This window comes from Lemur catta, chromosome 10, assembly GCF_020740605.2.
Source record: "Lemur catta isolate mLemCat1 chromosome 10, mLemCat1.pri, whole genome shotgun sequence".
NCBI lineage: Eukaryota > Metazoa > Chordata > Mammalia > Primates > Lemuridae > Lemur > Lemur catta.
This window is the reverse complement of record NC_059137.1, coordinates 54,224,429-54,240,956: the sequence shown is the minus strand read 5'-3', so window position 1 is coordinate 54,240,956 and position 16,528 is coordinate 54,224,429. Positions and strand designations below refer to the sequence as shown.

The 16,528-nt window shown below is 37.2% G+C and overlaps 1 protein-coding gene across 1 annotated transcript in view; it reads left to right on the top strand.

Annotated features, from left to right (window-relative positions):
- Positions 1 to 1,056: 1,056 nt before the first annotated feature.
- The window catches only part of LURAP1L (leucine rich adaptor protein 1 like), a 37,914-nt gene continuing 22,442 nt past the window's right edge, over positions 1,057 to 16,528 (top strand). Inside the window, exon 1 of the mRNA XM_045562431.1 lies at positions 1,057 to 2,095. Coding sequence (XP_045418387.1) covers positions 1,790 to 2,095 — 306 coding nt within the window. The 5' untranslated portion in view covers positions 1,057 to 1,789. The remainder of the gene's footprint in view (positions 2,096 to 16,528) is intronic.

Here is a 16,528-nt window from a genome sequence, read left to right as displayed (position 1 = left end):
TAAATGGTGGTTCTAACTTTGAAATGGGCCACCTAACCTACAACTATTTTCTTCATTTCTTTTTAACAGGGAGAAATAACATACAAATTTCTGGCATGTTGACAAGAGAATTCAGCAACTTCCTCCCTCACATGAAATATTTCATTCAGAAGGCCTATGTTTCCTCTCCTTAGAAAAGGTTAGATTAGGCTATGATAAAAAACAAACTCTGGGATATGTCTGCCTACATTCTTACAATTGTAAAACCTGAGTAAAGTCTCTGGGAATGGAGCTTGGGAGGGACCAAGAACAGAAATACTTATTTGTTACAGAAATAGAAGGGGCCATACTTTGAAATATTCCAATGGAAACCAAAAATTGTGGTTTACTGGATTGAAATTAGTGGCCATTATGTGAAGATTATTGACACAAACTAAATGCTGATTCAAATCTGTAATCTGTGTAGCCCATAGTAATTTCCTTGGTAGAAGTATCTCAGATTAATAAATTACACAATTTGTGTTTCTTCTAATAGTTGAAAAATTATAGATAAGTTATTAAAGACAATATTTTCACTAGTTATGCTCAATATTTTTTCCCGTGGTTAAAATATCTCAGCAACTGTCCACTTTTAAAATTCCACGGCTATCTCAGTAGTCATATAAGTTATTCTGACTATTTAAATTCTTCACTTGGCTTGCAGTGACATACTATAACATTTGGTAAGGTAATTAATTTGAGTTGTACATATTCACTGAGCTTTTGGAAAAATCATTTGACTCTTTTTGTTAGTATAAAATTATTAGGAAAGGCTTCTAAAGCTAGGATTTTTTTCCTTTTAATAAGGTAGGGGGATGGGAAATGACACCAAATTTAAAGTCATTGTTCTGCCTCTAATTTTTCACAACCGTTTCAGAGGCGATTTTGTTGGGAAAACTGAAAATCTAATACCCTAACTCTGGTACTGTTAACTAAAGCAGGACATTGGAACTGTACTACTACCAGCAGGGTTGGGTAAATTGTGCTGCTCTCCTTGTCTGTGATATACGGTACAGGGTTGGCCCTGGTTTGGTCCACCTGCCAGCGGAGTTTAAAGTTTCTGAGGCTCCAGGCTTCCAGGAACACAATGACTTGGATCAAACGGCCTAAATGCGAAGAAGGGTATTTCTGCTGCATCAAGGAAGCCGTTAAACTCCTGCTAAGCTAACTCTTTTTTATGCGTCCTTGCACACGACCGAATTCCTCTCTCACTGACCAGAGATTATTTCTGACAATTCAGGATATCTCGAAAGCTGGAGACATATGGCTGGAAAATGAAACGACCCAGGACATCGTTTCTGACCGCATCATTATTTTGTGTCGCGTACTACCAGATGGGCAGTCAGTGAACGGCGCAGGGATCGGAACGGACAGTGTTATAATGTGAATTTTTCCCCCGATAAAGCTAAAACAGATTTCATTTCTCTCTCTTTTGGTCTATAGTACTTGCTTTCCCCCCTCTCTGCAATATCAATTAACTCAACTTTGCAGTGAGGTGGCCAAAAAGAAAGCGAATGAGGCGATCTTGACAATCTTAGGAAGTGTCGGAGGAGTCGCAGCGGCTGGGGAACTGCGGCTGTGACCGCCGCGTCCTGTGCAGATCTCGGGGCCGCCACCGGCCGGCGGTCATGGAGCGGACGGTACACTGGAACCGCCGAGGCTAGGGACCCGGAGGCCGGGAGGGGTCTGCTGATCTCATGGCAGCTTTCTAGGCCGTGGCTGCCTCTCATCCGCTGCGTTTTATTACCATTAGCACCGTTCTCGAAAAGTCATGGAAGACAACCCGCTGCCAGATCTCAGGGACATTGAGCTGAAGCTGGGACGCAAAGTGCCCGAGAGCCTAGTGCGCTCGCTCCGTGGGGAGGAGCCGGTCCCCCGAGAAAAGGACAGGGACCCCCGCGGGGGGAGCGGCGGCTGCGGCGGTGGCGGCTGCAGTAGCAGCAGCAGCTGCTGCAGCTTCCCTCCCTCCCTGTCGTCCTCCTCGTCGTCCTCCCCAACCTCTGGCTCCCCACGACGTAGCCACTCCAGCGCCCTGGAGAGGCTGGAAACCAAGCTTCACCTCCTCAAGCAGGAGATGGTGAGTGTGGCGCGCCAGCCGGCAGGGTGGGAGCCTGGGCTGGGGCCCAAAGTCGGGGCGATCGGAGAACGGGGCCGGAGAGAGGGCGGCGGGGACTGCGGAGCAGAGTGCTGGGCGCGTGGGAAACGCGGCGTAGAGGAACGCGCGGGGGGCGCGCGTCAGGACACAGCTGCTGCGAGGCTTGTTTACCAGGGACTTTGCTCCGTCACGGTTTGCTAGGACAGCAGAGTCTGCTCTGTTCCGTGTACTTTCGGATAGCGCCGACTCACTGAGCCCGGCTCTGACTTTATAGCTGCCAGCCTGCAGCCTCCCGAGCACGAGCCCCCCGAGGGTTTGCTGTTACTGCACCCATCTGGGGCCTGCTGTGCGCCGTTTACACTTTGGATAGGTTGGAAAGGTGGCTCAGTCCAATGAGCTTGCTGCAAAAATACTTCCTGGTTTGCCTGGAGGTGGCGCGGAGGGGTCCTTGCAGCCCTCCCGGCTGGCTCCCTCTTGCACCAGCACCGCTCCACCCTCCCTCCTTCCCTCCCCACTTGGTGCGGCAGCTGCAGCTGTTCCAAGGCCAAGGTTGAGCAGATTCTCCACAGCTGGTTCTGAAAACAATGCCCCACTCGGCCTTGCTGTGCTTATGAATAGCCGGTTTCCCTGTTTGATCCCATCGAGCAGGTGATCCTCAGTTCCAGGGATTTGCTAATGACCATCTACTCATCCTTCAGTCCTCAATCTGCAATTGTTTTCCCTGCTGTTTGCAAAGGTTAGCCTAAGCATGGAACAATGGCAATACTTGTTATTCCGGATGTGCTTAGACTAAGACACTGTTTACTTGCCGTGAGCTCTTGGGCAGGTCACATCACTTCTGTAGATCTCAGTATATTTGTACAATGATGATCTGTTTGGGGAAGATGATTGCCTTCCTAAATCCTTTGAAGAAAATAACCACAGGCAACAGCATTTTCTACCAGCTTGGAGATGAGGAAAGTTACAACAGCAGGCCTCAAAAAGAGATAATTCCATTAAATTAACTTCACAGTTGCTTTGGACACGCTTCAGAGTAGGTTAGGAGATTTCTATCACTCAGACAGAAATGATAGAAGTCATTTCTATCATTCTGTTATTTAGTTATCATGAAGTTCTATCAAGTTATTATTATTTGTTTTTAGGTTGGATAAAAATTTAAGGAAAACGCTTAGGCACGTAATTGAGAAGCTGGAATGTGGAAGGCATCTTCCTTGATGAGTTTATAAAATAGATGAAAAGATAAAATGGAAATATAATTTGGCCACGGAAAGATTACAAACCAACAGCTCAGCAGGTGCCTGGTGCCATGTAATAGATCTCACTCACGTAAGTGTTGAGACAAATGGATAAACCTGAGGCTATTTCTCACAGGAAATTTGCCTTGTCCAAGAAATAAAAAATGCAGCTAACTATGCAAATTCAGGGTCTACTATTAGGAATAAAGACATCAAAGAGATGAGGAAATTTGATTCCTAACCATGGCTTCTGTCATTTTATCCAGGAAATGTTAACTTACTTACTCTAATAAATAAATCTTGTTGAAACACATTTCTTTACTCAGTGGCTCCCAGATTGGCAGCAGAGCAGACAAAGGCAGTAATGTCACTTTGCTAGAAACTCATAGACACAATTTAGAAGATTTATATATAACTTGAAAACAGTGACATTTCAAAAACTGATGAGTCCCACCCTGCCCCTAGGAATGTACGTTGGAATGATCGGTACACATATGAAGAACATTTTTTGACAAAAAGAATTACCTTCCATTTAGGTTGTACAACCACACTGTCCTGATCAAGAGAAACTACAAATTGTATGAGAATTTTTAAACTGATGATGTTCATTTCCATCATAACATGACAATATACATTTTACCTTCCATTGGAGTGATGAGTCACAATTAAAAGAAAAATCATATGTTAAGACTTTAGTTTTTTGAAACACTACTTCTGCAACTGGATTCATGGTGAGAGTCTCTAGGATCCCTGAGAATTGGTTATTTTGTTTTTCTGAAGAATATTTCTTTACTGCTCAAATGTTGGCTCTCTGATTTGGTGGAAACTTCTGGCTTGGGAGCTGGACACGCTAGGGTTCATGCAAGTCTAGATACAAATCAACAGGGTCAGGAGACAAATCAACAGGGTCCTGCAGGCTGTCAGAGCTGCCAGCCCTAGGGAGACTTTTAGTCCATCTTCCCAGGTAGAAAGGCCTGTCCAGCTCTCTGTGGCCCTCAGTCCAGGCTTGGCTCTTTTGCTCACTGTTGTGTGGCATTGAGCAAGTTATATAACCACTCCGGGACTCAGCTTTCTTGTAAACCTAGGGATAAAAGTATCTCCATTAAGGCATTGTAAGAATTCAATGAAATAATATAAGAAAGACAGCTGTTACATATTCATTCAAAACAGTAAGAATGGTGGCAGCAATGGGCATTATGTCAATGACAGGGCTCTTCTGTTCATTTTACACAGGAAGCCCCAGAAGGGCAATGTGGCTTTGGGACTAATGAAAGCCTAGGCACCTTCTCTACCAGATTGACTCTTACCACGGCACTTCCTCTGTCATTAGATCTTTCATAGAAACCATGTTTCTCTGCAAAAGCAAAAAATGAAATGTGCATGGCCTTCCCCAGCTTCATTGCAGCTGGAAATCTTGATTTTTATTTTAGACTTCGCATTTATTAAACAAATGCTGTGTGCTAAGCATGCTGCTGATTGAAGTAGCATATATTAAGAACTCTAGAACCTACTGTCAGGTATCCAGGAAGTCTGAGGAACAGACTAGTACAGTAGTCCCCGCTTATCTGTGGGGCATACGTTCCAAGATCCCCAGTGGATGCCTGAAACTACAGATAGTATTGAAACCTGTACATAGAGTACTGTGTATTTTCTTAAACATAAACACCTATGATAAAGTTTAATTTATAAATTAGGCACACTTAGAGATTAATAACAATAATAATAAAATAGAACAGTTATAGCAATATACTGTAATAAAAGTTACATGAATGTGGTCTCTCATTATCTCTCAAAATACTGTAATATTTTTGAACTGCGGTTGACCATGGGTAACTGAAACCCTTAAAGCCAAACTACAGATAAGGGGGGACTACTATATTAGGTTACTTATAGTGAGACCTTTTTATACATAAGGCACTGTGCTAGTTAAACATTTTATTTGTATTATCCTACCGAAACTCTGTAATCTTTTAACTAAATGTAATTTTTACAACAATTTAATAAATAAAACATTGAGGTTTATTGAAGTTAATGCTCAAGATAGTAAGGGGATGAGCCAGGTTGAGGTCAGAAGCTGAGATTTTTACTGCGCTGTGTTATCACATCTCATGCTTTAGAATACCTTGATGCTCATATAGACAATCAGGATTAAATGTATATATCTGCTCTTCCAGAATTTCAAAACATTAAACATGTCAAACCGTATTCTTATTTACCACGAGCCTTCCCAGAAGGAACAAGCACAAAAGACAGTCTCTGTCTTAGCAACACTCAGGGTTTGAATGAACATATCCAGAAGGCCTCTGGTTCCCAGCAATCATACCCTATCCTTTTGGCCACTGTCACCGAGATCTCCATTAGTACTTCCTCTCACTCCACAAGAGCTACTAGCAAGGGATCCCCTGTGCAGAGCTCAATAGTTTCAAGAGCTTACCATGGGCAGCATTTTAGTTTCCCAAGAGATTCTGTTCAGGGTAAAACTTGGACCTTAGATAACTCACTAGAAAAAACTGGAAACTGGAAATCCTGACACCATCTTGTCTGCATTCAAGCAGTACTTTCAAATTGCTGTTTTTCTGACAAGGAACTCTATTATTCTGTTTTTTTCTCAAATGATATCAGTTGCTCAGCACTGTGTTGTGACTTCCTAGATGTGTGGCTAAAACACGTTGATCAAAATTGTGCTCAATGTAAACTGCATTTATAGAATTCACAAGGAAAAACAAGGTTATATTTTCAAATATACATTTTGAAAGTCTCAATCTTAGACTTCAAAATAAAACCTGAATGAATAATTCATTTTTTAAAAAAGAGGCTAAGCATTGTGCTGGATGTTTATCTATAGATATGACAGTATTATTTTCATCCTACAGATAAGGAAACTATGGCATACTAAGGTTATGTAACTTGTCAAAGTCAATATAATTAGAGAACCTACGATTCCCAGCCATTCATGCAAGCAAGAACTATGGTAAGCCTGGCTATATGCTGGATCCAAATTAATCCCAGACCATACTATATTCGTGCACCATGAAATGTGCCCATTTATTGTGAATGAACATTTTTGTAGTAATTACATCACACCACTACCAACAGATCTTTTGGTATTCCTTTAAAAATATTGTTTCCTTTTTAAAAATTAAATAAATGCTCTCTCATTGGAAAAGTTCCAAAAATACAGAACTGTATTGTAAAAAGAAGAACAAGCATTTACCTCACCTACCTAGTACTACACCTCTGCGTTTTACTCTATTCCCTGAAGGAAGTGCTTCTTGTAATTTGATGTGCATCATCTCAGGTCTTTTTCTATGTCTTCTCTTGCATATATGTGCACATGTACACTTACACAATGTTGGTGTGTCTGGATTTCATTTTCCTTATTTTACATAATAATGTTTTATGATATTCCCTGGCATTTATTGGATGATTATGATATGACAGTTAGCATTCAAAACAATTTTCATGTATTATGTCATTTTGTTCTTACTCCTCACCCACTTATAAGGTAAGCACTATGAGGTTTAAGGTAAATATAAATAGATTCCTGATAGAGCTCAGGAAATTTTTATCTAGTCAAATTTTATTTTATTCTGTCACTTCTTCTGTACAAACCCCAAATAGTTACTAATTATAAAGAAAAGTTAATTACATCACTTTTATGATAAGTGATTAACTAAATATCTGACAGTTCTTCATGAAAGTAGATTCTGTTCACAGAGATCTGACATAATCAGAATACTTCATTCCTCAATAGAAAAATAATTAAAAGTCTTCAAACTGGACTGCACATCTCTTCAGTCACATACTGTTTCAATGTAAGTTTGTTGTTTTTATTTTTTAGTAATAATATTAATAAAACTTCTAAAAATTGGACCAAAAGGCTAACGTGGCACAAAGTGATAACATGTCACATGGAGAAGGCAGAATGGCCACCCAGGAATTTAGTGTGACTTTAGTCTTCATGGTCAAAATCATCTTAGATTTGCTCAGACTTGGGATGTCCATGATAACAAAACAGATTCTGTTCTTAGAGATCAGACATCATCAGAACATTTATTCTTTAATTGAAGAAATAAATATCCCTCAAATTGACTCTTATGAGAGGGTAATGTGTAAAACTAGAACTATAACATATAACTGAGGCTTCTTTTTGAAGGCCCATGTCGTGGAGGGTTAGGAGACTGGGGAAGTGTAGAATCAGGACAAGAGTGAGGCAGCAATTTACTTGTGTCCTGGCACTACTGGACCCAAGGTTTCAGTAGGTTTTGGCAGGTTCAGGGCAGCTCTTGCCCCTCTCTCTCTTGGTTGGACCTGCTAGCATGTCCATTGCAGCCATCCTGCATTCTAACTGACACATTGTTTTTCTTTAAAACAGTAATCCTGTCCATCAGGAGTTGGTCATATTGAACTGTAGTTAAAGGATGAGTTCATTTTGATATCTGACGCTTTGTGATTGATTTCAGATTGTCAGAGGCTAGTCATTTCCCTCATTTCTAAGTCCTGGGGTACACGCCATACTCGCCTATATCCCTCTACTATCAATTGCACATTGCTTTTTTTAGAATAATTTTTAATTTAAAAAAAACCCACTTCCTGGATAATATGGCTTGTTTTTATGTAAACTAAAATTGATAATTGATCAGAATCATCTCTTTATATTTCAAATTGTGGAATTTTTTTTGTATATTTTAAATTGGGACACCAAAAGCAAACTTGAATTAAATCTTTTGGTTTTCTATATTTTGGTGATTAGAATAAAATTATTGTTATGTTAATACCCATCTCAGCAAAGTCATAAAAATGCTTTGGCACCAGCATCCCCAACAGTGAGCTATATCTGTTACACCTCAGTATTTGCAAGTGCAGGCTATTATTCTAAGAGTTTTCCTGATATACTTGCAAGGGACATTTAACTGAACATTGATTTGTTGTTTTAGTGCCAAGCAAGCAAAGCTTAAGACTGAAAGGAAGATCCCATACTCAAGGTGATAAAGTTCAACTTTCAAGATTGCTCAATTCAGAGAACTGAGTTCCTTTGCTGACGATTTAGTCATAAATAGCTACTATTGGCTTCTAACTGGTATGAAGTTAAGTGTGTTTCTAGATTTTCTCTTAATTTCATAAAGTTTTCAAATTATTATTATTAAAATGATACTATTACTAAAACATGCAAAGGATCTAAAGTGAAAAATAAAAGTTCCCCATGTTCCTATTCCCAATTTTCATTTTCTAGAGATGACTGTTATGAATAATATTTTATGTATCTTTCTAGAAATTTTCTGAACATAGGCAAGCATACCTAGTTTCTTCTATACCTTTGCTATAATTGTAGCCATATTTTTGTGTGTGTATATGTGTGTGTGTATATATATATATATATATATATATAGTTTTAAAATTGAAACTCTTAGGAGCTCATGAATAGACATTTTTTCTAGGTTCAACAAATACTCTGCTATTGATTTTATTTTTAATATATACATGCACTTTGCTTCAAAGCACAACTTACATTGCTGTGACTTTGAATAGATTACTGGCAAAGAATGGCATTCAGGGAGAGTCACTCTATTTGTCTAAAAAAATATCGCAGTTGATGAGGCAAAGAGACAGAGTCAGTAATCTCCAGAAATAGAAGAAAGCATCATAGAACCATAGTGTGCAAGGAAACTTTAGAGGTCATCCAGACCGATTCTCCACTGGCATCCTAGCCAGTTGATCATCAACATTTGTTTGAACTTCTTCGGTGATGGGGACGTCACTGGCGCCTAAGGCAGATCATTCCATTTTCAGACACTTCTTTCTATGCAGTATATTTGTTAATTGGCATTCCAGTTGTTCATCAAAAGACAAATTCCATAATCATTCACCATGGGACAAAAAATGCTTCAACGTGTATGCCTGCAAGCCAGGGATTCATAATTTAAGATGGAAGCTTTGTCGAATGCCAAATACAAAGAAAGCTCAGTGTGTTTCTCATAGGTTTATATGTATACGACTAAAATACATATAAACAAGGGACTTTCATGCCCTTGTTGCAAAATGAGAAGAGAATGGCAGTGCTTTGCAGTGGCAAGGGTGGAGGGAAATGGGCACTCCCCTGCACTGCTGCTGGAAGTGTAACCTGAAAAGCACCTTTCCAGACAAATTGGACACTGTATTTTTTTTAAATAAAAACTATATACTGCTTGACCTGGCAATTCTGGTGCCAGTATTACTGTAGAAATCCATCCTAAGGAAATAAATAATGAATTGGCACAAAAATGTACTTTGCATGTACATTTGGTATTATGTCTGATTGAGAAAATTGGAATAATCTAAATGATCAATAATGACAGATAGGTTCCTTATGTGCATATGATAGAAATTTATGTAGCTATTAAAGTTATGTTGTTAAAATTATTCATGGAATAGAGAGAATGGTTATGGATGTATACATGTATAGAACAAAAGGCTGGAATGAGATACCCTATAATGTTAACAGAGGTATCATTGGATGGAGAACTATGGGTGACTTTTTTTTCTTCAGCTCTTTCATTTTACTTGGTTTCTCTACATTAAGTATATATTACATTTGGATAAGAAAAATTATTGATAGATAAATAGAATTTTAAGAAAATAAAAATCAAAGGGTATAGGATTTGGAATAAGATAGAGTTGAATTCAAGGAACTGAAGTCCTAGCTACATGCCTTTAAGCACATAATTTAAATAATGAGATGAATATATAAAGTTGCTGATGAATATATAAAGATGAATATATGTAAAGTTGCTAGGATTCTGCCTGCTAAATAGTGAGCACTCATTAAGCATAAGTGTTTTTGCTTTTCCCTTTGATTAGTGGTTTAACACTCTGATGGAAAAGATGAGACTAGAATTTTTCCTATCTTTTACCTATCTGTTTTTCTTTTAATTTTATTTCATAGAAGGGAGCATGGCAATATAAAAAAAATAGCTTATTTTCCTGCACATACTACATCTGAGCCACTAAGTTTGGTATCTAGCACCCTGCACAGGAGCAGCACCTGCCATGATTAGTGGCTAAGTAGAACTGGCCATTTCAACTCTGAATTTCCTCTCTGTAGAGTAAGGTGAGTTAATAACCAACTGACCCCTCAGGAGTTTAGTTATAGTGGCCAGTGCTAATCATGGATAGGTCTATCATAAGGAGGTAATGGAGGTGACAACTACTTTCAGAAATATGTACAAAGCATTCTACATTCTCTTCATAGGAGCAAATGAGAGCCTTATGCTTCTTGCCAGAAATAGGTGAAGAGAAAATATTAAGACTAAGATAGATGTTCATATAGGTTTTTAGAGAAAAAAAAATGAGCCATTGCCCAGAGAGCAGAAAAAATTAGAAATCATTAAGACTACAGATAAAGCCCTTTTTAGGATTACATAGAAACAAACTATGGGCAAGAATCTGAAAGCATACTCTAGTCATCTATCATTTCAAAATGTGATGATAAAATTGTTTTGGAAAGAAATAATGCACAGGGAGCCACTAAGTGTAACTTAATTTTATCACTTAGATCAGTGATTTTAGTCACACTGTAAAACTTAATGACTTATTGGTAAACATTATGCATTGACAAAAATCTTTCTGCAAATAAAGCATATTATTGCTTTAAAAATATTTATAAGTCTCTGGGGCCAAAGCTTTCCACAGAGTGAAAGTCTGTGGATGAAATTCTATATACATGACTTCATTTGTCACTTTCCTAGTCTGCCAGATTTTAGGCTCTATCCTCTAACTTTAGGTTGATAAAATTGCTCACTAGCTTTCTCTCCTGTACCATAATCACCCTGAAGGTAGAGCTGCGACTCATCAATGCTTGTATTTCCTTAATGCTTGGGCAATTATTTAGGGACTAAGCATTTATTTAATGTGTGAATTAAAGTATACCTTAATCCTGCCTCTAAGTTTTGTGTTTGGAGTGCACTAGCAACATTTCCTTTTTGGGAGTGGATTGTAGAATCCCAGTGCCCCTTCTGCCTCTCACCAGCCAAGCCCAGTCACTTGCAACTTAAGTTCCTGGTTAAAGAAAGACTAAAACATATTTCTACTGTGTGTTACTATAATAGATGACTGGGGGAAAAAATAAGGAAAAGAAAGCTTTCCTGCCTGCTTTGAAATGGTGCAGGAGAATTTCTTCTTGATTGCAGGACCTGCTGTATCCTCAGATACTGTGGATCTCAGGAGCCATTGTTCTCAGGGTGTTGGCCGAGCATAGAAACGAAAGGTGGTAGTTTTTCTTCATTCATAAGTACACAAAAAATATGCACACATTAGTTTCTTCCAGCCTTTTTTCCTGCTGTGAATGAGGTTTTGAAGTTTCCAGATAAGAAGAAAGAATTTATAAGAAAAAAGAACATTATTTATAGTATTATATACTATACATATTGATATATGGTATTGTCTTTGTGGTTTTAGCTGAAAATAAATAGTCATTTCATTTGGCAGCCTAATTTATGGCCTGAGTTGCATTCATCATTAGGGCATTAATTCTCTGACTAACCATGGCACAGCCCTCAGTGTAGACGTGGAAACTTATGAGTAGGATGTGACTTGGCAACATTGTATCTGAGGTGTTTGAAGCGGTTAGCAAACTTGAAGAGTTTCCATGCAGGTAAGCTGGATGGATAGATAGAATGAGGAAGTCTAGGTTTCTTGAGGGTTCATTGTAAGGTTCTAGAATTGGAATGAGTTTCAAAAAACCAACCCATTTATCTGTTTGTAATTTGAAAATAGAATTGAAAGATGAAAAATGGCTACCAAATATTTTAGTGTTGCAACTAGACCATCAGCCATGAGGGTTTCCTTCTGGATTTTTTTTTTTTGTCTCTACATGAACTTTTTAAATACTCACTTTCCCAAAGACATCACCACCTTCCTAGAAGCTATGCTACATGGGATTTTGCTACTTTTAATCTTAAATTCTACTCTCACAAAGTCATCTTTTCAGCATCAGAGATTCTGATCCATATGAAAATATATAATTATTATTTAGATTAACTGGGAGGTTTTGGACCATATGTGTAGTTAGTAAATATATTTTGAATGTTGGATGAAGTAACAACACTATTGCTTTGCAATATTTAAGATCTATGGGAGCAAGATTTCTGAGATTCAGTTTTGCTAGGTGAGGAAAAAGAGAAAGAAGGACACAGGAAGAAGAAATAATTTGTTAGCACTTTTGTCTAAAAGATTTCTCCTGTGAGACATTAATTTTCATTGTAGATATTTTGCATGGTTTACAAGGCATTTTTAAGTGTGTGATCTTCTTTCTTCAGTTCTGAAATTATGAGGTTTAAATGATTAGATGATGAATATAACATTTGCAATATATATTTCAATATAATATTTGCAGCACATATTTTCTAGAATATAGTATTTGCTCAATAAATGTGGCTATTAATAATAACTTTCTGCCTGATATTATAGTTGCTTGGCTGAGAAAGTAATGAATTTAGCTATACTATCACTATAACCATGAGCTAAATGAAGTTTAGTTTTTAAAACTCAGACAAATTCCTTTAAGGGATTATATTTAATAGTAAGGTTCATATATTAAATTAACTCCTGGAAAATAGCCACTTGCTTTTCCCTTAATCTGGCAATGATTAGTTTTTGAGGCACTGTGATCCTGACAACCCTGAGAAGTGAAACAGAATTTTAACTTTTATATTTATGCCTCTTAACTTTGCGTTTATTACTTCAATTTTTATTTTCTTTTGTGTTTGCTTTGTAATGTTGTACTAGTTTCAATTATTCCTTATTTGGGAGTTTCTACAAATTAGTTTGGAAATGCCAGAATAAATATGTGAGAAGAAAGTCAGGATAACTAAGAGATTTATGGTCTTCTCTGTATGTGCTTTTTTGGTCAGTGGGGAAAAATGAACTAGAATATGACAAGGACTATTTTGGTAGACACTGGACTCATGGCAGTTAACCCAGACTACAAATTGTCTTAATAGGGATCCAATTTAAATAAGGACTTAGAAGAGGATCTTGAAATTTCCCCTGCTCTGGCTTGTTCCCCTCCCTCCAATTATCATTCTGCAGTAGCCTGGGAAATAATAAAATAAAGCCATCCCCATGTCTTCCAAACATATATTCTGTTTCAGGGTAATCTCATACCATAGGGAAAAGAAATCTAAATTCTCCACACCAGTATGCTTATTACAAAACAGAACTATTTTCTTAGATGTCCGTATTGATATGATTGGCCTATCACTTAATCAAGTTGATTCTTACCAGTATATATATATGTACGTGTGTGTGTGTGTGTGTATATATATATATATATATATATATATATATATATATATATATATGTTTCCATGACCTTGACCTTGTAGCATTAGACTGAGGCACATCCTATATTTCCTTCTGGGCATTTTTGAGATTTATTTGATTACTCAATGGCAGTGCTTTTTTGTTGTCCTCCTTTCCAACAACATTACAATTTACAAGTGGTAATTTCATAGACAAATGTCATAGAAGTTGGGAAATTTACTCAATGAAGCAATTGACAATTTCCACTCTGTTGCAGTTGAAATCTTATATGGATTCATACACAATAAGGTCAGGAATTTTGAGAAGATCTTAATGACAATTTTGCATTATGTTAAAGACACAGGGAAAAGCTGCTTCAAACAGTATTCCTTCCAGTCATGGTGTAAAGAAATATCTTTAGTGAATGATAGCTTGACTTAATACCAGCCATGGAAAACCAACATGCTCTGAAGGGTGGTACCAGAACAAAATGGAACTGCCCAAACATTTTGATTTAATTAACAAATAAAATGAGTTCAGAATATGGTCATCAGCAGTTAATAAATAAATAACAAAGCTGAACTCACAAATGGATGCTACTTTCTGCGTTGGAGACATTTAAATAATCATAGTATAACTATCTTACCTTATTGGCATTAATAAACAAGTGGGTTGAAATGATAATTGTTAGAGGCTGTAACAGTTTTATTCAAAACCATTAACCATGAATTAAGTCTCCTAGGAGCAATATCAAATGCTCACATTACTGAGTTGGAAATGGAGATACAATGACTGAGGGATTCGCGGTAGATAAAGATGAGGCCAGCTTTCCTACTTTGCAAACTGTTCTGAGTGCTGTGGAGCAGCCAATATAAATAAAGGAAATGCATTTCCACTTATACCTTAATTCCAAAAGTCCAAGCATCATTACTAGGAATGCTCAGTAATTTCATCACATTAAGTGTTGGGTCATTTTTGTTTGCTTTCAGTCTTAAGACAAATTGATTCTATTTGGATTTCACCCAATTCTTTAAGGAAAAATGTACTGTTATTTTTTTTTTTACCAAATTGTGTTGATTGTGTGTCAATAAGATCAAATAACTCAAAAAACTTATCCTCTATGTGAAAATTCCCCAGTGCCCTTTTGTAAACAGAATTTGGAGCTACTCAAGTGTGCTAACTCTTCTGCGAACAAACAAAATGAGTTAAATATATGCTTAGCATGTCAGATTGGTTCATGCACTTGGAATTGAGTCTAACAAGAATCTCTTTGCTATCTCTATGAACTTACATGTGAAATTAATTTTGCCCCAGCCAAAAATCTTGTTTGCTTCAATTAAACACTGGTGATGAAAATCTACGGTAAATATAAATATTTCCAAATCCCCACTCCTTTTTGGGCCATAGAGACAGATGGAAACTCTCAGCTGCACACCATTTAACTATGTAAATATCCACCCTGAACATTGTTCCCCATCTCTGCTTCTAGAAATGTTTCTGTATTAGAGATCATGTGCTACAACATATATTTTTAAGCATCAACTATATTCCACTCCTATGATAAGCCCCAGAAGGATACAGATGAAGTTGAAGACATGGGTTTCAGGTTACTTACAAATCAATCAGGTTAAGTTAAAGCATGAGGTTACTACAATTTAACCTCCATGGTATAAAAAAGTCTGGTCTAATCTCACAGGTCCCAGATTTGTAATAAAATATAATCTTGATAAGAAAGAAATTACATCATAGTCATTTAATGCTGTAATGAGAAGCTGGTCATTTACTTCTCAATTTACAACCTGAGCCCCACCTCAGTTTCTCAGACTTGCCCTGTGGACTCTTGCCCCTTAAGATCTATAGGTACTGTTCCTTTCATCTGGGACTTTCTTCCTTTTCCACCCCTAACTCCCACACTTCATGTAGTAAGCTTTAATTTGTTAGCCTTCAGATCATACCACTGATTAAATTTTACTTTTTTCATATCTATTCCTTACTAGACTATCAGTTCTCTCATAGCTGGAACCACGTCCAATTTATTTCACCTCTAGAATTTAGCAGATTGTTAAGGGCTCAGTATTGGAGGAACAAATTAATTATAAATAAATGATAAATTAATTATCTAGAAAATGCTCTTCCAGAAAATGATTAGAGAACAGTGTAGCAATAGGTCGTGGTAGTAACTTGAGTAAATTTGAGGGTAGGGATAAGCAGGGATTTCCTGGGAAACTGTAATGAAAATGATAGAGAAACTTAGGATGATTATGTTGGTGTTAATTAAAACAAGACTGAAAAGGTAAAATAATCCCGATGAATAGGGAATAGTGAATGCCAAGCTAAGAAGTTTGAATATGGTTTCATAGGGGATAGGACCAGTTGTAGTTGTCACTTTAGGCATTTATATAATGAAAGGTGTGTTGTAGTTTTGCATACTTCTGTTTTTTTCTTACAAATCTCTTCTTGAGAACCAGTTTCCACGTGTTTTATATTATGGGATCTTTAAAAGATGTTGCACTTTTGGAATAGTCATAAACGAGAAAGCACATTGTTGATTACTAAGGAATGAAAATATGCAGTAAAACAAAAAATGGCAAAAATATTTTTGGAACAAGAATAGAAAGAAAGTGAGAAGATTGTACTTGTACAAGATATAAATATTTCAAAAAAAGTTTGTTTCCTATCAAATACAATTCCACAATGACACAGATACTATGATTTCACAATGTGCTCTCAATAAATTAATTATGAATGCTCATTGCCTTTATTACTATGTTGAAGTTTACTAAACAAAAAATTAAATATTTTAATCATCCAAATTATATTTATACATGATTTCATATATATAATTCCCTGTAGAGCCTACTCCTTTGCTTATCATTGTATTATAAACCTTCTCCCATGTGAT